Below are 22,654 nucleotides of genomic sequence, written 5' to 3' on the forward strand. Positions count from 1 at the left end.
GCTAATAATGGGTGATGTCAACAGTGGAGGTGGGGGGAACTTGCATTAGTTGCATATATTAGGTTTTAGGTGCTATAATTCCATTGGCTGTGCCTGAGCCAATCCTGACTCATCCCCATGCAATGGGGAGCAGGATTGGCCTGGGCCTTTTAAACCTGCGATGGGCTCTCTAACAGCAGGTCTTTCTAGCCAGTGTTACATTTTGGACTTATTCCAACAGCTTCTCCTGCCCAGCAGATGGCACCGTGGCGCTGCAGATGCCCATGGAAACATGGCGGCTGGCAGAGCCCAGCCTAGCCAGGGATGTGCTAGGCGCAAAGCAGCCACACACGAGCAGGGCGCGTGGCTCCTGGGCTTTGCCTTGTCCAGCCCCAGAGCCCCTCCTTGCACCGCTGAACCGGGGCCTCCAGCGTCACAGCACATGCCTGGCTTCCCACAGCAAACCGGCTGCAGGAACGAGATCAGTGTGGAGGCTGCCGGGAGGCCAGGGCTAAGTACTGAGGCTCTAACGCATGGCTCCAGCTTGCCCTCGCGTCACACCAAGCTAGGGCCCCTCTGAAACCGGATCGACCCTCTTCCTCCAGCTCTCCCAGCCTCCGGCAGTGGCCAGGCACAGGCCTGGGAGCTCTGAGTGCACTGCTGTACTCCTGGCTCTGCCGTGGCCTCGCTGTGGTTCCCATCTGTGAAACAGGGATGATGCTACTAACCCAGCTGCCAGGGGGCTAAGCAGGTCCAGTCATTTATACCAGTAAAGTGCTTTGCAACCCTCTTATGGGAGGATCTAGAGGTGGGCGTATTATTGTCCCTGGCGTGGGACCCTGCGTCTGTTGCTTGCAGCCTGGAGCCCCCAGCTCTAAGAGGGCTGGTGATACAGCACCCGCTTCCAGTGCTGTGCATCTGAAAGGGGGCTGTTGGCCCCTTGCTAACACTCAGTGGGGGTGTTTTGGTTGCTAGCTCCCAGTACCAAAAGGAAGGGGAAGGGTCGAGGGGAGCAGGGTCGTACCAGCCAGAGAGAACCAGAGAAGCAGCCCAGGAAGCAGGTCAGTGCTGGGAGCAGAGCCACAGACGTAGCCCGGAGAGCTGACCTGTGCTGGGAGAAGAGCTGCAGCAACCAGGGCCAGAGAAGCAGCCCAGGGAGCTGGAGGCAGAGCAGCAGCAGCAGCGCTGAGCCAGGATGGAGCTGGAGCTGGGGCAGTCCAGAGCCGGGTGCGGTGAGCAGCTGGGGAGAGTGAGGGGGACCCTGGCCAGCAGGCCCAGCACAGGCCAGGCTTGGAGGGGGAAATCACAACTCCGATGGGGGGCTGACGCTGGGAAGAAGGGTCCTGCCACCTAGAGCCTGAGGGCGTGTGGCCACCACCAGAGCAAGTGTCCGACCCCCAGCATCCCGCAGCACAGCCAGGGCCTGGGCAGGGGCCTGGGACGTATGAGGAACAGACTGAACTTCCCTTACGTTCCAGAGAGGCTGGGTGTGACGTCCCTGTGCCACACAGCGGGGTGACGGGCTTTCCTTTGCCATTTTCTCCTTATTTTTTAATTACTTGCTGTTTAATCATTTGTATTTGCTTGGACCTGTATGCGGTGATCAGTGGGTCAGGGAAGTGTCCAGTGCAGAGAGAGCCCCCGGAGTGGGGACACCCAAGCCCCCGCCCTAAGTGACCACGACAAGGTTGGGGGTCGAGCCCCCCAGGAACCCTGGGCCCAGCCGTGCTGGGGTTACGAGGACTCTGCCGGACAGGAGGGCGGAAGGGGAGCTCTCGCGGTCAGGCAGCCTCTGGGTAAAGGGAGTGGAGCGAGGACTCGGATCCTTTCGCCAGCCCATTTCACCGGGGTCGTGTCTAAGCCAGGGAAGTTCCCCACCACGGGGGGCCCATCCCCCACTCGCACATACAAGCACTGGCTCAAGCAGCCAGCGCCCCAGTGGGCAGCTGCACACACTGGCTGGCCTTGCTCTGCTGCAGGGGCCTGTATTGCCCCCAAGAGAGGAAACTGGAGCAAAGCGACCGGACCCCCACGCTGGCCTGAGCTGGCTGCCTGCAGGGGGGTTAGCGCAGGGCTGGGGCTCTTCCACCCAGCGCTCAAGTGCCAGGTTATGAAGGCTGGCAAGAGGGTTGTGGGCCTGAGCATGCCCAAGCCACTCTCACGCCAGGCACAGTATTGCACACTCATGTGAGTTGAGTGCGAGGCTCACACTAGTGAGCGTCTTTAAACCCCTCAGCCCCTGGAGTCCCGTGATTAACCGAGAAGCTCTGCTGTCATTAGCAGCAAGGCACCTTGCTAACCCTCCCAGGTGTGGGGGAAAAGCCTGAAAACATCAACCTTACAGGTTCAAAACTCAGAAGGCAAATCAAAAGCAACTAAAATGTATTATTATTTTTCAAACTCTCCTGGTTTTAAGCCAATCCTGTGATTTCGGAGGGCTGGTGACAATACTGCAGCGGTTCTCAAGCTGGGTCAGGAACCCAAAGTGGGTTTAACGGGGTGACCAGGGCTGGCGTTAGTCTTGCTGGTGTTGGTGGCACCAGGCATGACCCAGTGTTGACAGAGGGGTGGAAAATGACAGTGCCAATGAAGGCTCCCTGTATTAGGCCTCTGCTTGTCCGAACCGCGTCCATGTTTAGACTTTAATTAACTCCACAGGCTAGATGAAAAGAATGGAATGTGTGGCAACTAGTTATCAGTACCAGGAGGCAATTATACAGCCTGCTTGCACCTGGCTAAAGGGAGTGAAACAGAATGACCGGTCAAGAAAAGTTACTAACGAGATAATATGTTTTTTGCCAAGTATGATCTAACCTGTTTAGAGTAATTGCTGCTTCATAATGTATTTGCTGTATGGGAACTGAAAAGGAGGGAGAAGGGGGGGGAGGGGGGAGCTGGGCATTGGGGGTAATAGACATGCTTAGCTAAGATCACGTATAAAGACAGAGAGCTGTTTGTCTGGGGTGTGCTTGATCTGAGGTGTGTTCCTCCAAGCATCCTGCGCTTTGAGATCTCAAATAAACTTTTTTTTGCTTCTCCACCCTGGTGTGTCTAATTGGAGCAAGGCACTCCGGGCAACGAATCACTGTTGCTGTAGCCTCAGGCCTTTTTGTGCCGGCAACACTGGGACCTGGGGCTGAAGCCCGAGGGCTGTAGCCCTGGATGGTGGGGCTCAGGTTACAGGCCTCCTGACCGGGGATGAAGCCCTTGGGCCCCCCTACCCAGGGCCTGGGGCTCAGGCTTCGGTCCCCCAACCTGGGGTCATGTAGTAATTGTTGTTGTCGGGGGGGTCACAGTGCAGTGAAGGTTGAGAACCCCCCTTGTTATTAAAATTCATGCATCAACTGCCTCCATCTCTCTCATTAGGCGTGGGGCATTTAATTCAATCCTGGGGCAGGCCGGGGCACTGACTAGAAATGGGCCAGGCCAGTCTTGTGCCGGGGGGCTGAAGGAAAGGCGCCGGTAGCTGCATAACGGTCTGTGTGTCTGTCAGCGGCGCATCTCTTCCTGGCGCCAGGCCACTCCCTGTCAGTAAATAAACTTTGCTACGCGCTGGAGGAGATGCCCTGTCCTTGGCAGGCACGCTGGCCGAGCCTGCCCACCGTGGGCACCTGGCTGGCCTGGAGCAAAGTGCTCTGTGTTATATAAGGAGACCTCTGTGGGCGGGTTTCTGCGCTCGCTGCACACAGGAGCAGCTTTGTGTGGGGGGTGCGGGAACATGCTGGGTCAGGCTGCTTTGAGCAAGGCTGCTAACTGGGCTGTTGGGGGGAGGGGACCGAGGCAGAGGATGGGTGGCATGTGTGCAGGCAGAGGGGGATGCATGGGGTGGAGTGTCACAGTGATTTTGGATTCTCCCTCCCTCTGTCCTCAGAGCCCTTTCTCACCCTATCATCCTGGAGCTAAGGTAAGAACAGCCATCCAGCCCAGTATCCTGTCTACTGACAGTGGCCAATGCCAGGTGCCCCAGAGGGAGTGAACCTAACAGGCAATGACAAAGTGAGCTCTCTCCTGCCGTCCATCTCCACCCTCTGACAAACAGAGGCTAGGGACACCATTCCTTACCCATCCTGGCTAATAGCCATTAATGGACTTAACCTCCATGAATTTATCCAGTTCTCTTTTAAATGCTGTTATAGTCCTAGCCTTCACAATCTTCTCAGGTAAGGAGTTCCACAAGTTGACTGTGCGCTGCGTGAAGAACTTCCTTTTATTTGTTTTAAACCTGCTGCCTATTAATTTCATTTGGTGACCCCTAGTTCTTGTATTATGAGAACAAGTAAATAACTTTTCCTTATCCACTTTCTCAACATCACTCATGATTTTATATACCTCTATCATATCCCCCTTAGTCTCCTCTTTTCCAAGCTGAAAAGTCCCAGCTTCTTTAATCTCTCCTCATATGGGACCCGTTCCAAACCCCTAATCATTTTAGTTGCCCTTCTCTGAACCATTTCTAGTGCCAGTATATCTTTTTTGAGGTGAGGAGACCACATCTGTACACAGTATTTGAGATGTGGGCGTACCATGAATTTATATAAGGGCAATAATATATTCTCAGTCTTATTCTCTATCCTCTTTTTAATGATTCCTAACATCCTGTTTGCTTTTTTGACTGCTGCTGCACACTGTGTGGACATCTTCCGAGAACTATCCACGATAACTCCAAGATCTCTTTCCTGATTAGTTGTAGCTAAATTAGCCCCCATCATATTGTATGTATAGTTGGGGTTATTTTTTCCAATGTGCATTACTTTACATTTATCCACATTAAATTTCATTTGCCATTTTGTTGCCCAATCACTTAGTTTTGTGAGATCTCTTTGAAGTTCTTCACAGTCTGCTTTGGTCTTAACTATCTTGAGCAGTTTAGTATCATCTGCAAACTTTGCCACCTCACTGCATACCCCTTTCTCCAGATCATTTATGAATATGTTGAATAGGACTGGGCCCAGTACAGACCCCTGGGGGACACCACTATTTACCTCTTGCCATTCTCACCTTTTATTCCTACCCTTTGTTTCCTGTCTTTTAACTGAAGTGCCTGCAATGCTTTCGGGTCATCTAACCAGCCTTAATTTACTTTAATGACAAGCCTGCACTGCTCCTGGAAGCAGCCAGCATCTCGCTGTGACCCCTAGGCAGAGGAGCAGCTTGGGGGGGGGGCTCTGTGGCCTGGCCAATGGGAGCTGTGGCGCTGGTGCTGGGGGTAGGGGCAGCGCAAGGAGCTTCCCTGATTGGTCCTGTGCCTAGGGGACATGCTGGCCGCTTCCAGGAGCTGCGCAGAGCCAGGGCAGGCAGGGAGCCTGCCTTAGCCCCGCTGCGCCACTGACCGGACTTTTAACGCCCCGTGTGCCATTGTGCTGAGCTGCACCTGGGTGTGTCTGTGGTGCAAGTGCTTGGGCCGGGCTGGGCCCTTGGTGAGGAGGCTGCACTGGGAAAGCCTCCAGCAGGTGCAGGCACAGCAGGAAAGGAGGGAACTCTAGGCTGGGTTTGCAGGACAGTTACCCCAGGGGCTGGGCGCTGGAGCAGGCTCCTTGTGCGTGGTCCCTGGGCTCTCTGGAACTATCAGAGTCTGGCTACAGGGGTGGGAATGGGTTGAAAGAGGCTGAGTGAGGAGATGTGGGACTGGGAAGGGCTGACAGCAGCCTGCTCCCTCCTGCTCCCGAGTCGCAGCGCTGTGGGGTGAGTCAGGGGATGTAGCAGGACCTCAGCCCTCTGTGGGTGGTTTCTGATCAGATAGTAACTACAAGGGGTCCCCCCAGGGCTGCGTGCTGGTGCAGAGGCTGCCAGGGACGTGTCGGGCCAGGGAACACACATGCACACGCACCCAGCCCCTCAGGGCAGCACATGTACCCACCGCCCTCCGTGGCAGCTCACCCCCCAGTCCCTCCTGCCCTGACTCTGCAGAGGCCATGGCCCAGGCAGTCAGCACAGGGCCTGTCAGACAGGGTGGGTGCAGCCATGGAGGGCAGCATGGGCCCCTGGCACCGTGGGCTAGTGGCCAGCTTGCCAGGCCCTTAGGTGCCAGCATGGGCCCCAGTTTGCAGGTGGGTAGCTGAGGCCCGGTCGGCCTGGCCTGGCAGCACCTGGCCGGCTCTCGCTGAGGGAGCAGGCGTGAGGAGAGCTCAGGTGCTGGACAGCAGAGGGACGCCGAGGTGAGGCTTGGGGCACTACCCTGTTGATGGGCAGCGGTGCTGGGGCCTGGCGCTGGAGTCAGCCGGCCGTAGGGGAGGAGGGCAGAGTCTGCTGCTGGCTCGCTCCGAGGCCTGGATCCTGTGCCGGCGCTGGGGAGCAATGAGCGGAGAGGGGTCCTGCTAGGGACGTTGCTGGTTTATTTTATGTTACTACGTATGAGAAGCCAAATCCCCCGTTGGCAGGTCCTGCTCTTCGGCTCGCAGTGCTGCTGCCGCCCTAGCCAGTTGCGGCGTCTAAGCCCGGGGCGCCTACGAGAGCAGGGGAAGGGAAGCTGGAGGGGCGGCAGGGAAGTGCAGCTGGCGGCTGACATGGGACACCCCCACGGGCTCATGGCCAGGCTGGGGAGCAGCTCAGCTACCCCAGGAGCCACCCTTGACCCTGCGCTCCTGGGCACTGGCCATGGTGATTTCTCTGCCATCCACAGCCAGCCCCGGTGAGACCGTGACATGCTATAGTAGGGGGGGATCACTAGGGGCAGGACACTAGGGCGAGGTCTTTGCCAGGTGAAGAATGGGGGTCTCCCAGGAGGCAGCTCCCCAGACATTGACTAGAAGCCAGCGTGGCTGGATGCCCTGGAAGCCCCGTCTCGGCTCTGAGGCGGGTGTCTCTGCTGGACTGCATCGGGCTGGCGGCGTGGGGGGCTCAGAACTCATACTGGGAGATGAAGGCCGTGACCCTGAAGATGTGCTTCCCAAGAAGAACCTTCTGGGCGAGTTTGCTCATTTCCAGCTCCACCTCCAAAGTGGTCGGCCCCGCCACCGGGCTGGTGAGGATCAGCTCGCCAGTGTGCCGGTCGGAGCGCCGCACGGCGAAGACGCCCTGGCCCCTGCCACCCGTGATGGCGAAGCGGAGGCTCTCGCCCATCAGGTGGGTGGTGGACATCTTGAAGAGCACCCTGGGCACGGTGCGGTTGGACTGGAGCGGCAGGTAGTGGAAGGAGATGGAGTTGGCGGCCAGGCGGCAGGCTCTGCTGTTCACAGGGCATGGGTTGCGCTCACACTGACTGCGGGGAGATAGAATCATAGACTCATAGGACTGGAAGGGACCTCGCGAGCTCTCTAGTCCAGTCCCCTGCACTCCTGGCAGGACTGAGTATGATCTTTCTAGACCATCCCTGACAGGAGTATGTCTAACCTGCTCTTAAAAATCTCCACAACCTCCCTAGGCAGTTTATTCCAGTGCTGAACCACCCTGACAGTTAGGAAGTTTTTCCTAATGTCCAACCTAAACCTCCCTTGCTGCAATTTAAGCCCATTGCTTCTTGTCCTGTCCTCAGAGGTTAAGAACAATTTTTCTCCCTCCTTGTAACAAACTTTTATGTACTTGAAAACTAAACAAACCCAATTTTTGCAATCTTCCCTCACAGGTCATGTTTTCTAGACCTTTAATCATTTTTGTTGCTCTTCTCTGGACTTTCTTCAGTTTGTCCACATCTTTCCTGAAATGTGGTGCCCAGAACTGGGCACAATACTCCAGTTGACGCCTAATCAGTGTGGAGTAGAGTGGAAGAATTACTGTTGATTCATATTTAGCTTGTGATCCACTATGACCCCTTTCCGCGGTGCTCCTTCCTAGGCAGTCATTGCCCATTCTGTACGTGTGCCACTGATTGTTCCTTCCTCTGATTGTTCCTTCCTCAGCGAAATACTTTGCATTTGTCCTTATTGAATTTCATCCTATTTACATCAGACCATTTCTCTGGTTTGTCCAGATCATTTTGAATTTTAATCCTATCCTCCAAAGCACTTGCAACCCCTCCCAGCTTGGTATCGTCCACAAACTTGATAAGTGTACTCTGTATGCCATTATCTAAATCATTGATGAAGATATTTAACAGAACCAGACCCAGAACCAATCCCTGTGGGATCCCACTCGTTATGCCCTTCCAGCATGAATCATAGAATCATAGACTTTAAGGTCAGAAGGGACCATTATGATCATCTAGCCTGACCTCCTGCACAATGCAGGTCACAGATTCTCACCCACCCACTCCTGTAACAAACCCCTAACCTATGTCTGAGTTATTTGAAGTCCTCAAATCGTGGTGTAAAGACCTCAAGGTGCAGAGAATCCTCCAGCCAGTGACCCGTGCCCCATGCTGCAGAGGATGGCAAAAAAAACTTAGGGCCTGATAATCTGCCCTGGAGGAAAATTCCTTCCTGACCCCAAATATGGCGATCAGCTAAACCCTGAGCATGTGGGCAAGACTCACCAGCCAGCACCCAGGAAAGAATTATCTGTAGTAACTCAGATCCCAACCCATCTAACATCCCATCACAGACCACTGGGCATACTTACCTGCTGATAATCAAAGATCAATTGCCAAATTAATTGCCAAAATTAGGCTATCCCATCATACCATCCCCTCCATAAATTTATCAAGCTTAGTCTTAAAGCCACATATGTCTTTTGCCCCCACTACTCCCCTTGGAAGGTTGTTCCAGAACTTCACTCCTCTGATGGGTTATCTAATTTCAAGTCTAAACTTCCTGATGGCCAGTTTATATCCATTTGTTCTTGTGTCCACATTGGTAACTGTGAACCACTGATAACTACTCTCTGGGAACGATTTTCCAGCCAGTTATGCACCCACCTTATAGTAGCTCCATCTAGGTTGTATTTCCCTACTTTGTTTACAAGAAGGGCCTGCGAGACAGTATCCAAAGCTTTACTAAAGTTAAGATATACCACGTCTTCATCTTCCCCCCATCCCCAATGCTTGTTACCCTGTCAAAGAAAACTATGAGGTTTGTTTGACATGATTTGTTCTTGACAAATCAATGCTGACTGTTACTTATCACTTTATTATCTTCTAGGTGTTTGCAAATTGATTGCTTAATTATTTGCTCCATTATCTTTCCAGGTACAGAAGTTGAGCTGACTGGTCTGTAATTCCCCGGGTTGTCCTTAATTTCCCTTTTTATAGATGGGCACTAGATTTGCCCTTTTCCAGGCTTCTGGAATCTCTCCCATCTTCCATGACTTTTCAAAGATAATTGCTAATGGCTCAGACATCTCCTCAGTCAGCTCCTTGAGTATTCAAGGATGCATTTCATCAGGCCCTGGTGACTGGAAGACATCTAACTTTTCTAAGTAATTTTTATCTTGTTTTTTCCTTATTTTAGCCTCTGATCCTACCACATTTTCACTGGCATTCACTGTTAGACATCCCATCACCACCAACCTTCTTGGTGAAAACCGAAACAAAGACGTCATTAAGCACCTCATCCTCTGTTATTGTTCCCCTCACCCCGTCATGGAGTAACGGGCCTACCCTGTCCTTGGTCTTCCTCTTGCTTCTAATGTATTTGTACAATGGTTTCTTGTTACCCTTTATGTCTCTAGCTACTCTGATCTCGTTTTGTGCCTTGGCCTTTCTAATTTTGTCCCTACGTCCTTGTGTTATTGGTTTATATTCATCCTTTGTAATTTGACTGAGTTTCCACTTTTTGTAGGACTCTGTTTTTATTTTTAGATCATTGAAGATCTCCTGGTTAAGCCAGGGTGGTCTCTTGCCACATTTCCTGTCTTTCCTACGCAGTGGGATAGAATCATAGAATCTCAGGGTTGGAAGGGACCTCAGGAGGTCATCTAGTCCAACCCCTCTTGTGCCCTTCATCGTGTCTCCTTGAAAAACTGCCACCTGTCAGTTGTTTTTCCCCTTAGACTTGCTGCCCATGGGCTCTTACCTAGCAAACTCAGGGATTTGGTAAGTCTGCCTTGAAATCCATTGTGCTGTTCTCCCTCCTACCATTCCTTAGAATCACAAACGCGACCATTTCATGATCACTTTCACCCAGGCTGCCTTCCACTTTCAAATTCTCAGCCAGCTCCTCCCTATCTGTCAAACTCAAATCTAGAACAGCTTCCCCCTTAGTAGCTTTCTCCACCTTCTGAAATAAAAAATTGTCTCCAGTACATTCCAAGAACTTGTTGGAGAATCTGTGCCCTGCTGTGTTATTTTCCCAACAGATATCTGGGTAGCTGAAGTCCCCCATCACCACCAAGTCCTGTGCTTTGGACTTTAAAAAAAAGCCTCATCCACCTCCTCTTCCGGGTTAGGTGGTCTGTAGTAGACCCCTACCATGACATCACCCTTGTTTTTACCCCTTTTATCCTTATCCAGAGACTTTCAACAAGTCTCGCTCCTATTTCCATCTCAACCTCAGGCCAAGTGTACACGGTTGTAATATACAAGGCAGGGAAAAGGCCGTGAGATGGGGATGGTGGCAGGGCAGGTGGAGGGGGATGCCCTGGGCTGGGCCAGGGGACCTAGGATAATATTTTAAATGTGCCATTAGTTAGCACGTGACCCCCTAAAAGGGTTACCACTGTACACCAGGGAGCACATGGGCCGCGGCTGTAGAATCCTGGCCCATCCAGCTCCGCCAATGCCCCTCAGTCTTGCCCCACAGCCCCGCAATGGGCTTCCCCCCGCCCCACACATCTACACCCAGCTCTGCAGAAATGTTTCTAGCCTCAGCTGCAGGGCCCGCTCCTGTGCCAGCTGTTAATGAGCCATGTCCGCCTGGGCCCCACAAGGAGGGAAGTTTAGCAATGGCAGTGCCTGCTGAGGGTTAGCAAACTCATGGCACGTGTGACCTAAGCCGCATTTAAAGCCAGGCCTTGCAGTGGAATGCCTGGGCCTGAGGCCGGCCAGCCTGGCAAGCTGAGCTCTGTCTAGCGTCAGGGCAAGCCAGGGAACCCCAACGCAGGCCCTAGACCCAGCCTCTGACAAGGCAGCTGTGCCAGCGGGGTGGCATCCTTAGCAGCCTCCCAGCTAGCCCGCACGCACGCCGAGGAACTACGGACACGATGGCCAACCGTTGGACTCAGCGTGGGCCCACGCACCTGGCCAGTCTGCAACCCGGGCCCTGTGAGGCTAGGACAGCTCCAGTGCTCAGGGTCAGAGCACTCCCCCTCCGTCCCTCCGAGCTGAGCTCTTGGGACGGTCTGGCCCCAGGTCTCCCGAGCAGCGAGGGCCGAAAGGGCCTCGTTCTGCTCTAGCCATGCCCCGGGAACGCCACACAGCCGCGGAGCGACTTGCTTTACACTGGTGCAGCTGAGGGCAGAGTTTGCCGTTTGCTGAAAAGCAGAGGGAGCCGGGGGAGGGGGGGGCAGGTTGACCGAGGCGCTGATGAGAACCAGGGTGTCCCGGTCCCACCCTGCACACAACATTCATCGAGCCGCCCCCCACCGACAGCCGGAGGCGCCTGCTTGGTGTCCAGGTTGAGGCTGCCAGCTGGCGGGGGGTGGGGGGGGGGCTCCGCAGAGCCCGGCGCGGGTGTTATTCTCTGATGGAAGAACCTCCCTGCGTGGAGACGGTGCCGTCGCAGGGTCCCGGGGAGCAACTTTGGGTCTAAACAAGCCGAGCCTGTGGAGCCGGGGGAGCAGAGCTGGTCTGCCCCTGTGAGCCGCCAACCCTCTGCTCAAAGCCAGCCACGGGCGCAGGCTCCTGGGCGGGCCTGGTTGTAGGTTGAATTCCCGCCACGGGAGCTGCATGAACAGGACGTTTGGAAATGCAGGCGCAGCGCCAGCCCCAGCCCTAGTGACGCTGGACTGCGGCTCAGGCAGTTGGTGCCAGGCCGCCCATCCAGGAGAGGGCTTGGGTGGGACGCCAGTGCCGGCGGCACGCAGCGGAGCCGCAGCCTGCCCCAAGGCAGGGCCTGACAGCTGGATACACATGTGCCTCTGCAGGCCCTGGCTGTGTGAGCCCCCCGTGGAGGCCAGCCCAGGACGCAGGCTTTGCAGGAAGGAAGGCGTGTGGGCAAGAGGTGCTGACCCTTGTGTGCCCCTAGTGCCTGGGACAAGCCGCACCAATGGTGGGGAAGTCCTGGGAAAGCGGCCAAAGCCTGGGCCAGCCTCAGAAGGGAAGAAGGCCAGGAGAAGGGGCTGTGGTGAAGCTGGTGCTCAGACCAAGCTAGCTCTTCAGCCACAGCACGCAAAGCTGGTCAGATGGGGAAACTGAGGCATGGAGACCTCACTAAGGTCACCCAGCAGGCCCATGGCAGTGCCAGAGCTCCCGAGTCCCAGGCCAGTGCTCTACTCACTAGGCCACACTGCTCCCCTGGAGAATTCCCCTTTGCTCCTCGGGTGCCTTTGCTTTAACAGAGCCCACGGGGATGGAGGGTACTTTGACTTGGGGACAGCCCTTGAATGTCAGAGATGTGACACCAGTTTCCTGCCAGGTGGTTCTCTCATTTTGAAGCAAGTCAGACTATGCCACCTTAAAGCAGTGCGTCTCCAGCTGAGCGTTCCTAGTTTTACACACACACACACACACACACGCACACACACACACACAAAAAATCAGGCATTGATTCGGACAGACCCATTGCCGTAGATAGCACAGCGCTCGCCAGTCACCCAGCTCTGAAGAGACGCTGCTGCAGTGGGGCAGAAGTAGGGGGGCAATGCACGAGGCCAGGCCACCCTTACTTCTGCGCTGCGGCTGCTGGGCACCCGGCCACCATCTGCCGCCTCGTGCCCCTCCCCCAGAATACATTCTGCGGCCCCCTCCCCGGGAGGGCATCCCCGCCAGTTTGCCTTACATGGATACTTGTGTCTGGCAACTGGCCGGTGTCCCTGCCAGGCACAGCATAGGGCACAGGCAGCCTCTGCCAGCAGGGGGCACTGTGCCTCCCATGCCAGCACCTACCTTGCAGGGACTCAGCACTCCCCCCCCAAGAGCCGCGGGCTGCCGCCTGCGTGCACAGAAACACTTACTAGACTGAGGTCTTGACGTAGCTGGTGTTGAGCCTGGGCTTGGGGCACTCGGGGCGCACACACCGGTAGCCCCCGAAGACATTGACGCAGAGCTCGCCACGGCTGCAGTTGTGCTGATTGTCGGCGCATTCGTCCACATCTGGCAGAGCAAACAGAATCCCCCAGCTCCTGGTGTGAAGCCAGGGCCTCGCCCTTCCCGACCCACCCAGCTGTGGCCACGCACCCGGCCAGTGTCGTTCCTGCCCGGGCTGTTTAGCCCCCGTCTGCTGAGCCACCATGCATGGCAGGCCCAGCGTCTGCTCCGGGGCGAAGATGGGGGCCAGTGGGCATTTGCCTCTTCAGGATCAGGCTGGTGCCAAGGCAAGGGGAGCCCAGGTAACACTAGGCCTGGGGAGCCCAGGGGGCTTTGGCAGCAGCCTGGCTCTCAGGCAGAGGGGCAGAGCTGATCCCAGGGTGGGATGGTGCCAGGCCCAGGCCCGTGGGCACCCAAAGGGCTCACCACGCTGCTGAGCTGAGGGCACAGGCGGGCTCCGGGCTGGGTCCCCCTCGCAAGCTGCAGTGCGGCGACCCCGCAGGGAGTGAGGGCTCGCTCCCCTCCCCCGACGCAGGTGCTGCTCACCGGTGCACATGTCCTGGTCTGTGGGGCGCAGGTAGCCCCGGGGGCAGACACAGCGGTAGGAGCCGGGCAGGTTGACACAGTCGTGCGCGCAGAGGCGGGTCTGCCAGCTGGCCTGGGAGCGCTGGCACTCGTCAACATCTGGCCACGGAATAGACAGGGGAGATTCCGGGGAGCGGGGTCAGGAAGGGTGTGACACCCACACCACCCCTCGCAGCCTGGCCAGTGCTGGAAGCCCCCCACCCTGGGTGCTCTGGGGTACCCCAGTGCCATGCAAGAGCCTCCCCTTGGGTTCCCTGGCTGGGGCTGGCCACGTCCCTGAGCCCCAGGGTGCTGCTGCTGCTGCTGGGCGGGTCCCTCGTTGGGAGGGGCCAGGGCCTCGGTCGGGGTGGGGCTGGGCCTGCAGGGGGTTAGACACACCCCAGCCCCGTTGGCAGAGCCTGGAGAGGGAGCCGTGGTACCTTGGCACACGCCGCCGGCCCGCAGCTGGAAGCCGGCGTCACAGGCACAGTGGCGCGAGCCCAGGCGGGTGTCTGCGCAGCGGGGCTGGCGGCTGAAGGACGAGTTGCTGAGCGTCACCCAGTCTGCAGCGGCAGGGAGAGGCGGCTGTTAGCTCCCCTGGTCGGCATCAGGCGGAGCCCGGCCCAGGGCATGGCACGAGCCCGCTCACGCTCCGGGCATCCCACAGCCCTGGGCACTGTGTGGGGGCCACTCCCACCTGCTGGGGATTGGGCAAGCCCGTCGGCCCCGAGCCGCGGCACTCACTGCTCTTGGCACGGCGCCCTGTGAGCCCCGTGTCCGGAACACAGGGCAGCGCCAGAGCCGGAGGCAGATGGACTGGGACAGCCATGGCTGCTGGGGGCAGGGCTGGAAGGACCCTCTATAACCCCACGGAGATTGGCTCCTGCCCTCCCTAGATGGCACCATGGTCACCCAACATCACAACCACATCCAACACCACTCCAACACGCACCCTGCTCTTCCCTGCACCGTGCGCAAACACGCACACATTGCCTGCTCTGTGCACCCACACACACACACACACCCTTCCCTGCACCGTGCACACACACACACACACACCCCCGGCACCCACCCACCCACACACACACACCCTTCCCTGCATCGTGCACACACACACACCCCTGGCACCCACACACCCACCGCTTCCCTGCACCGTGCACACGCGCGCACACACACATACACACACCCCTTGCCTGCACCATGCACCCATGCACACACACACACCCCTTGCCTGCACCATGCGCACACACATATACACACACACACACACACCCCTTGCCTGCACCGTGCACCCACGCACACACACACACCCCTTGCCTGCACCATGCGCGCACACATATACACACACACACCCACACCCTTCCCTGCACCGTGCACACACACACACACCCCCTGGCACCCACCCACCCACCGCTTCCCTGCACCGTGCACCCACGCACACACACACACCCCTTGCCTGCACTGTGCACGCACACACCCCTTGCCTGCACCGTGCGCGCGCACACACACACCCTTCCCTGCAACGCACGTGCACACACACACACCCCTTCCCTGCACCACGTACCCACACACACCTTCCCTCAACCGTGCACACACACACACACACACACACACACACCCCTCTTCCCTGTGCAGATTTTCCCTTGTTATGTTATATGTGAGCCTATGTGAGTCTTACTGTTTTGCTTGAATGCCGTGTGTGCCTCAGTTTCCCTGTGTATTGCACCAATGACTAGGTGGTGGGAATAAGGGGGTGTGACTTTTGCGGAGGCTGCTCCAGCTGCCTGCACTGATGCTATGGCCGCCCCTTCGTAACCTGAGACCCAGGAGAGGGATGCGACCAGGTGATTCTTGGCCTGGGAAGCGAAACAAAGGCCAGAACAGGAGCAACGGGCAGGGCAGGGGCCAGGCAGCTGGAAGCGGGTCAGTCTCGGCTGGCTTGTGATGCAGGGGAAGGATCAGAGCCCTGGTTCTGGGCTCCCCTCCCCCCAAGATGGACTTGGCTGAAAGTCACTGATTTCTGTTCCAAGAAGTTCTGTCCTATGCTGTGTTCCTGTTGACTAATAAACCTGTTTTACTGACTGGCTGAGAGTCACATCTGGCTGCAGAGTTGGGGTGCAGGGCCCTCTGGCTTCCCCAGGAGCCCTGCCTGGATGGACTCGCTGCGGGAAGTGCACGGTGTGGCATGGATGCTGAATGCTCCATGGTCAGACCCAGGAAGGCTGAAGCTGTGTAAGCTTCTTGCCCTGGAGACAGTCTGCTCAGAGAGAGGAGGCTCCCCCAGAGTCCTGACTGCACTTCCCTGCACCATGCAAACACACACACACAAACACACTTCTTCCCTGCACTGTGCACACATAGCCCCCCGCTTCCCGGTACATTGCACGCACACACCCCTAACACCCCTCTTCCCTGCACCATACGCACACACACAATCTTTCCCTGCATTGTACTGTGACCATGCACCCCATAATGCTTTATAGAAATATGCTTATGAGTGTAAATATGACAGAACTGGAATATGTTTTATGCTACATATGCCATTAATGTAGCTTTGCAAATATTATGTTCTACTGAATCTATTCATCCTATTTGTAGGCATGTATCATTTTTATATCTGAAGTTATGAGCATTGGTTCTATACCTGTATTTAAAGTGTTTGCTGTAGGAAGCACATAAGGCAGATTTGGTCAACATAGTGTGAAGGGGTTAGTCAAGTAATTGGGAGCACTTAGGTAACAATGGACTTTGGGAGATGCCAATCCACATCTGAGTTTTCCTGGGAACGTTCAAACACTGGCACTAGCCTGCAAAAAGCTGAATCATCCATAGACACATGACTTGCCTAGGTGGCTACAGACTCCATCTTGTTGTTGTGATTTTGCACAAGAGAACAAAGGGGTTTCCACCCACAAGAGAGGATATAAAAGGCCTTGGAAACCCCTCCAGTTTGTCTTCAGTTGGCTCAAGAGAGAGCCTCTCCACCCCAAAGAAACTGGAACAAAGGCCAGTAACTACGGGGTCTGAGTGACTGCTGGATCCAGACTAGGAAGGAGTCTAGTCTGTGAAAGAAGCTTATTGGAACATCTCTGAGGGGGAGATTTACCTGCATTTAGTTTCCTACTGTATTAGGCTTAGACTTGCATGTTTGTGTTTTATTTTGCTTGGTAATTTACTTTGTTCTGTCCGTTACTACTTGGAACCACTTAAATTCTACTTTTTATACTTAATAAAATCACTTTTTACTTCTTAATTAACCCAGAGTAAGTGATAAATACCTGGGGGAGCAAACAGCTGTGCATCTCTCTCTATCAGTGTTATGGAGGGCGAACAACTTGTGAGTTTACCCTGTATAAGCTTTATACAGAGTAAAATGGATTTATTTGGGGTTTGGACCCCACTGGGAGCTGGGCATCTGGGTGCTAGAGACAGGAGCACTTCTTAAGCTGCTTTCGGTTAAAGTCTGCTGCTTTGGGGATGTGGTTCAGACCTAGGTCTGTTGTGCAGCAGGCTAGCGTGTCTGGCACAACAAGGCAGGTACTGAAGTCCCAAGCTGGCAGGGAAATTGGTCTCAGAGATAGTCCCAGCACATCAGGTGGCAGTCCCAAGGGGGTCTCTGTGACCCAACCCATCACACGTACATATACACACATACCCCTCTTCCCTGTACCGCAGACATGTGCGCACACACACACACACACACACACACACACCCTGATCCACTCTGCTGCTGCCCCTCCCGGAGTTGAAAGGTGCGAGAGGCCGGGGCCTGGTCTGTACCTACAGGAATAGACAGGGGTCTGGCAGTTCCTGCCTGACCAGCTGCTGGGGCACAAGCAGGTGAACCGCTGCACGTCCTCCACGCAGGTCCCGCCGTTGGCACAAGGGTTGCTGGCACAGTGGCTGATACCTGTGGGGTGGGGAGAGACGCTGGTTATCGAGAACCTGGAATGTGGTGACAAAGCTCAAATAAATAAACTCAGGCACAAATACTGGGATCACTCGGTGTCGTCTGACTCCTACCCACCATGCTACTCAGCTGTCCCACCTGCCGTCCTGCCTCCCCCCATCCCCCCACCTCTGGCCGTCCTACCTCCCTCCATTCCCCCACCTCTAGCCATCCTGCCTCCCCCCATCCCCCCGCCTCTAGCCGTCCTGCCTCCCTACCAGCTGCTCCCTGCTGGACATCCCACCTGGCCATCCTATTTATCCATCCTACCCACCCATCTGTCCATCCAGCCAGCGGAGATCGGAGTGGGCGTGGAGGTGGAGATCGGGGCGGATGGGGTGTTGGGTGGGGATAGGGCTGTGGAGGTGGAGATCGGGGTGGAGCGGTGATCGGGTGGGAGTGGAGGTGGAGATCGGGGCGGATGGGATGTTGGGCGGGGATAGGGGCATGGAGGTGGAGATCGGGGTGGAGCGGTGATTGGGTGGGAGTGGAGGTGGAGATCGGGGTGGAGCGGAGCATGGAGTGGGGATCGGGACGGGTGTGGAGATCGGGGTGGAGCGGGGCGTGGAGCGAGGATGGGGGCGGGCGGTGGAGGTGGAGATCGGGGTGGAGCGGGGATCGGGGCGGGAGTGGGGGTGGAGCCGGGCATGAAGTGGGGATCAGGACAGGTGTGGGGGTGGAGATCGGGGTGGAGCAGGGCGTAGAGTGAGGATGGGGGCGGGCGTGGAGGTGGAGATCGGGGTGGAGCGGGGATCGGGGCGGGCGTGGGGGTGGAGATCGGGGTGGAGCGGGGCGTGGAGCGAGGATGGGGGCGGGCGTGGAGGTGGAGATCGGGGTGGAGCGGGGATCGGGGCGGGCGTGGGGGTGGAGCGGGGCATGGAGTGGGGATCAGGACAGGTGTGGGGGTGGAGATCGGGGTGGAGCGGGGCGTGGAGCGAGGATGGGGGCGGGCGTGGAGGTGGAGATCGGGGTGGAGCGGGGTGGGAGTGGGGGTGGAGCGGGGCGTGGAGCGAGGATGGAGGCAGGCGTGGAGGTGGAGATCGGGGTGGAGCGGGGATCGGGGCGGGCGTGGGGGTGGAGCGGGGCATGGAGTGGGGATCAGGACAGGTGTGGAGGTGGAGATCGGGGTGGAGCCGGGCATGGAGTGGGGATCGGGACGGGCGTGGCTTCTGGAACGAAGGCGCTGGCAGCTCTGCCCAGGATGGCTGCCGCAGTCCCTAGCTGTGGCTCGGTCCCGTTCCCAGTCTCTGGAGGCCCCTCAGCCCCTCTCCTGGCGTGGGGCTCTGCCCGCCCGTGGTGCCCCCCCAGCCAACACTCACTCCGGCAGACGGGCTGCTGCCCGCTCCACGTCCGGTCCTGCAGGCAGGTGCGTGACTCGGAGCCCACCAGCCGGAAGCCGGCCTGGCACAGGAAATGCACCTCGTGCCCCACCGTGGCCTTCTTGCCCAGCTTCCTGCCATTGAGGGGCACAGTCAGGGGGGGGCAGCTGCCTGGGGGGAAGGGGAACGGGGTTAGGAGGGAGCGAGCCCTGCCCCCCCCCCGGCTCAATCCCCATCAGCTCCCTTCAGCCGGGATCAGACACCCCAGCAGCGGGGCTGACTGCAGGGCCACAGGCTGACTCCTGCCCCTTCCCCACTATATCCCACTCGCCCCGGGTCAGCAGAGTCTGGCAGAGCCCCAGTCCACACCGCTGGCTGCACCGGGCAGATCTGGGCCCATGGAGAGGTGGGCAGGATCCAACCCAGTGATGGCGGCGGCTCACATGGCCCCTTTGGCCTCAGCCACCCCTGGTCTGGAGAATTCTTTGTCGACCTACCTACATCCCGCGGGGCAGGACGTGCTCACAGCCTCGAGCCATCTAGCCACTCCAGGCGCCGCCCAGGCCTCAAAGCAGTAGGTAGGGACGGAGCTGGCAGTGCAGTGGAGAGCCAGGGACACCCATGCCCCAGGTGCCGTCCAGGAGTGCGCTGGAGGCAACCTGCCTGGGGCAGCCCCACAAAGCCAATGCCTGCAGTACAGCGCCGGGGCACCGGGTTGCCAACTTTCTAATCGCACAAAATCCAACACCCTAGCCCCGCCCCTTCCCTGAGGCCACGCCCCCCACTCACTACATTCCCCCTCCCTCGGTGGCTCGCTGCTCCTCACCCTCACTCACTTTCACCCGGCTGGAGAAGAGGGCTGGGGTGCAGGAGGGGGTGCGGGCTCAAAATGGGGGTGTGGGCTCCGGCGGGGGGGTGCAGACTCCGGCGGGGGGTGGGGCTGGGGATGAGGGGTTGAGGTGCAGGAGGGGGTGCGGGCTCAAAATGGGGGTGTGGGCTCCAGCGGGGGGTGCAGACTCCGGCGGGGGGTGGGGCTGGGGATGAGGGGTTGAGGTGCAGGAGGGGGTGCGGGCTCAAAATGGGGGTGTGGGCTCCGGCGGGGGGTGCAGACTCTGGCGGGGGGTGGGGCTGGGGATGAGGGGTTTGGGGTGCAGGAAGGGGCTCCAGGCTAGGGGGTGGGGCCGAGGGATTTGGAGTGTGGGAGGAGGCTGCGGGTTGAGGCAGAGGGTTGGGGTGCAGGAGGGGGTGTGGGTTCTGGGCTGGGGGTGCCAGCTCTGGGGTGGTGCCAGGGATGAGGGGTTTGGGGGGGGCTCAGTGCTGGGGTAGGGGGTTGGGGCTCAGGCTTACCTCGGGCGGCTCCTGGTTAGTGGCACAGCGGGTCTAAGGCAGGCTCCCTGCCTGTCCTGGCACCGCGCTGCACCCCGGAAGTGGCCAGCAGGTCCGGCTCCTAGGCAGGGCGAGGGAAGGACAAGAGGCTCCGCATGCTGCTCTCGCCTGCGGGCACCACCCCCCAGCACCCATTGGCTGTGGTTCCCGGCCAATGGGAGTGTGGAGTCGGTGTCCGGGGAGGGAATAGTGCATGGAGCCCCGTGGCCAGGGCCGGCGCTTCCATTTAGGCGACCTAGGCAGTTGCCTAGGGCGCCAGGATTTGGAGGGGGCGGCATTTTGCCGGGAGGGCGGCAGGCGGCTCCGGTGGACCTCCCGCATGCATGCCTGCGGTGGGTCCGCTGGTCCCGCGGCTCCGGTGAAGCATCTGCAGGCACATCTGCGGCAGGTCCACCGGAGCCCTGGGACCAGCGGCCCCTCCGCAGGGACGCCTGCGGGAGGTCCACCGGAGCCACGGGACCGGCGGCGAAATGGGTAGAGCCGGCCCTGCGCCTAGGGCGCCAAAAACCCTGGCGCCACTCCTGCCTGTGTCTCTCCCCCAGCCTAGGAGCTGGACCTGCTGGCTGCTTCCGGGGCGCAGTGCGGTGCCAGGGCAGGTAGGGACTAGCCTGCCTTAGCCCTGCAGCACCACCAACCTGACTTTTAAACGGCCCAGTCAGTGGTGCTGACCGGAGCCGCCAGGGTCCCTTTTCCCCAGGCATTCCAGTCGAAAACTGGACACCTGGCAACCCTAGCACCTAGTGCCGCCCAGCCAGAGGCGTTTGCACAGCTCCGCCAGGGGAGCGTCGGGCAGCACCCGGTGCACCATAGTTTGCACTACCGTTGTGCCCGGTGGCCTGCTTGTGGACGTTGCTTTGCAGGACCGTGAGCTGCTTCTTGAGGCTGCGCATCCCCTGCAGCTGGGCGGCCTCCTGCGTGGACAGCAGCTTCTGCATCTGCTGAATGGTGCTGAGCACCTGGCGCTTGCTCAGGCAGTCCTGGGGGCAAACACACGTGTCACCCGGGGTCTGGCTGCACTGCAAGGCCAGAGTAGCAGAACGCGAGTCAGCAGGCCCTGGCGATGCTAACCTAGGGCATGAACAGCTACACTCATTTGTAGGACTCGTGGACCCCGGGTCCCAACCTGGGGCTCTGCCTTACCTGGGCCCATGTCCAGCCTCCGTCTCCCAGACTTCCTAGCACCCACTCAAAAAGTGGCCTCTCGGGCCCTTTGCTCGTGGTGCCGTGTCAGGAAACATGGCAGCCCACAGGTCACCGAGTCGGCCCAGGGGATTGTGGGATATGTTTGGTGGACATGAGTCCAGGGGGGCTGCATCTATACTGCAAAGCAAGAGGGTGTGAACCCTGGGTCCTGGCTTGACTCAGATTTGGATCCTTCATCCTCGTGGGGTCCTGGGAGCCTGGGTCTGAGCCCTGGTTTAGCATGATTGTGTGTGGACGGAAGAGGGTAAATCCTGAGTTCAAGCTCCAGGCTTACAGTGCAGTGTAGACGTACCCTTAAGGGCCAGTCCTGAGCGGAGTGCACAGAAATCTCCCCGAAGGCTGTAGCTAAATGCTGCTGAGTCCTGGGAGACGCCCCCTGGCAGCTGGGGCCCAGGCCCATCACCTCACACCCTGGAAAACTCCATTTATTGGAGCAGGTTTCCTAGAGGCTAAACAGAACAAGAGTGGAAGGGAAGTGGGGGCAGGATCCAGGCCCGTGCCTGAGGCTTTCAGCAGGGCTGTCAGACAGCCCCAGCCCCGGCAGGCAGCCAGGAGATTCAGCCTCTGCCCTGGCACCACAGGGACGTGGGGCACTGCAGAGGCCTCAGGGAATTTCCTGCCCTGATTCCAGCAGGCTGCAGTTCAGCATCTCTTGACGCAGCAGCACTGAGTGCTGGGGCACCCTGGTGGGCTGAGAGGCAGGGCAGCGAGAGCGGGCCCTCGGGCCAGGTTATACCTTACAGTCCACGGTGCAGCGACACGGCTGTAGCTAACGCGCAGCTGGAGTCTGCAGGCTGGGCTTTCTGAAGGGCGACTCCAGGGATCAGATACTTCGGCCAGTTAACTGTTGCCCAGAGCCCACGCGTGCGCTCCACGGCGCCCTGCGTTCGAAGGCTGGGCTCGGCTGTCTGTTCCAAGGGCTGCCAGGGCTCGCTGCGGGGAGCCCCTTGGGGACGCCGCTGGTTGGTGCTCCTCATCACTAGCACAAAGCCCCACAGGGCTGCCTCCGTCTGAGTGTTCCCTCTTCCGCATCGGATTCAAGACACTTTACAACTGCGCTTCAGGCCACGTGCTCCAGGGATCCCCGGCTCTCCAGACCCACTGCCTGCGGCACACTCTGGGGACTGCTGCAGCCAGCCCAGCTCCACGAGGTCCCTCCTCGGCGGCCGTTCTGCAGCCTGCTCCCCTTTCCGCATGCTGCAGCTACAGCTGCTGCCCAGCCGCTCCGGCAGCCCATTCCCCAGGTGGGGGGAGGTGTTT

The 22,654-nt window shown here is 58.2% G+C and overlaps 1 protein-coding gene across 1 annotated transcript in view; it reads right to left on the reverse strand.

Annotated features, from left to right (window-relative positions):
- Positions 1–6,294: 6,294 nt before the first annotated feature.
- LOC123349382 (fibulin-7-like) overlaps positions 6,295–22,654 on the reverse strand; it is a 30,237-nt gene continuing 13,877 nt past the window's right edge. Inside the window, exons 3-9 of the mRNA XM_044987396.1 lie at positions 21,012–21,168; positions 18,806–18,976; positions 17,322–17,447; positions 13,978–14,100; positions 13,520–13,657; positions 12,901–13,039; positions 6,295–7,177 (exon numbers count right to left, since the gene is read on the reverse strand). Of these exons, the coding sequence (XP_044843331.1) occupies positions 6,817–7,177; positions 12,901–13,039; positions 13,520–13,657; positions 13,978–14,100; positions 17,322–17,447; positions 18,806–18,976; positions 21,012–21,168 (1,215 nt within the window). The 3' untranslated portion in view covers positions 6,295–6,816. The remainder of the gene's footprint in view (positions 7,178–12,900; positions 13,040–13,519; positions 13,658–13,977; positions 14,101–17,321; positions 17,448–18,805; positions 18,977–21,011; positions 21,169–22,654) is intronic.

Source organism: Mauremys mutica, chromosome 14, assembly GCF_020497125.1.
Source record: "Mauremys mutica isolate MM-2020 ecotype Southern chromosome 14, ASM2049712v1, whole genome shotgun sequence".
Taxonomy (NCBI): domain Eukaryota; kingdom Metazoa; phylum Chordata; order Testudines; family Geoemydidae; genus Mauremys; species Mauremys mutica.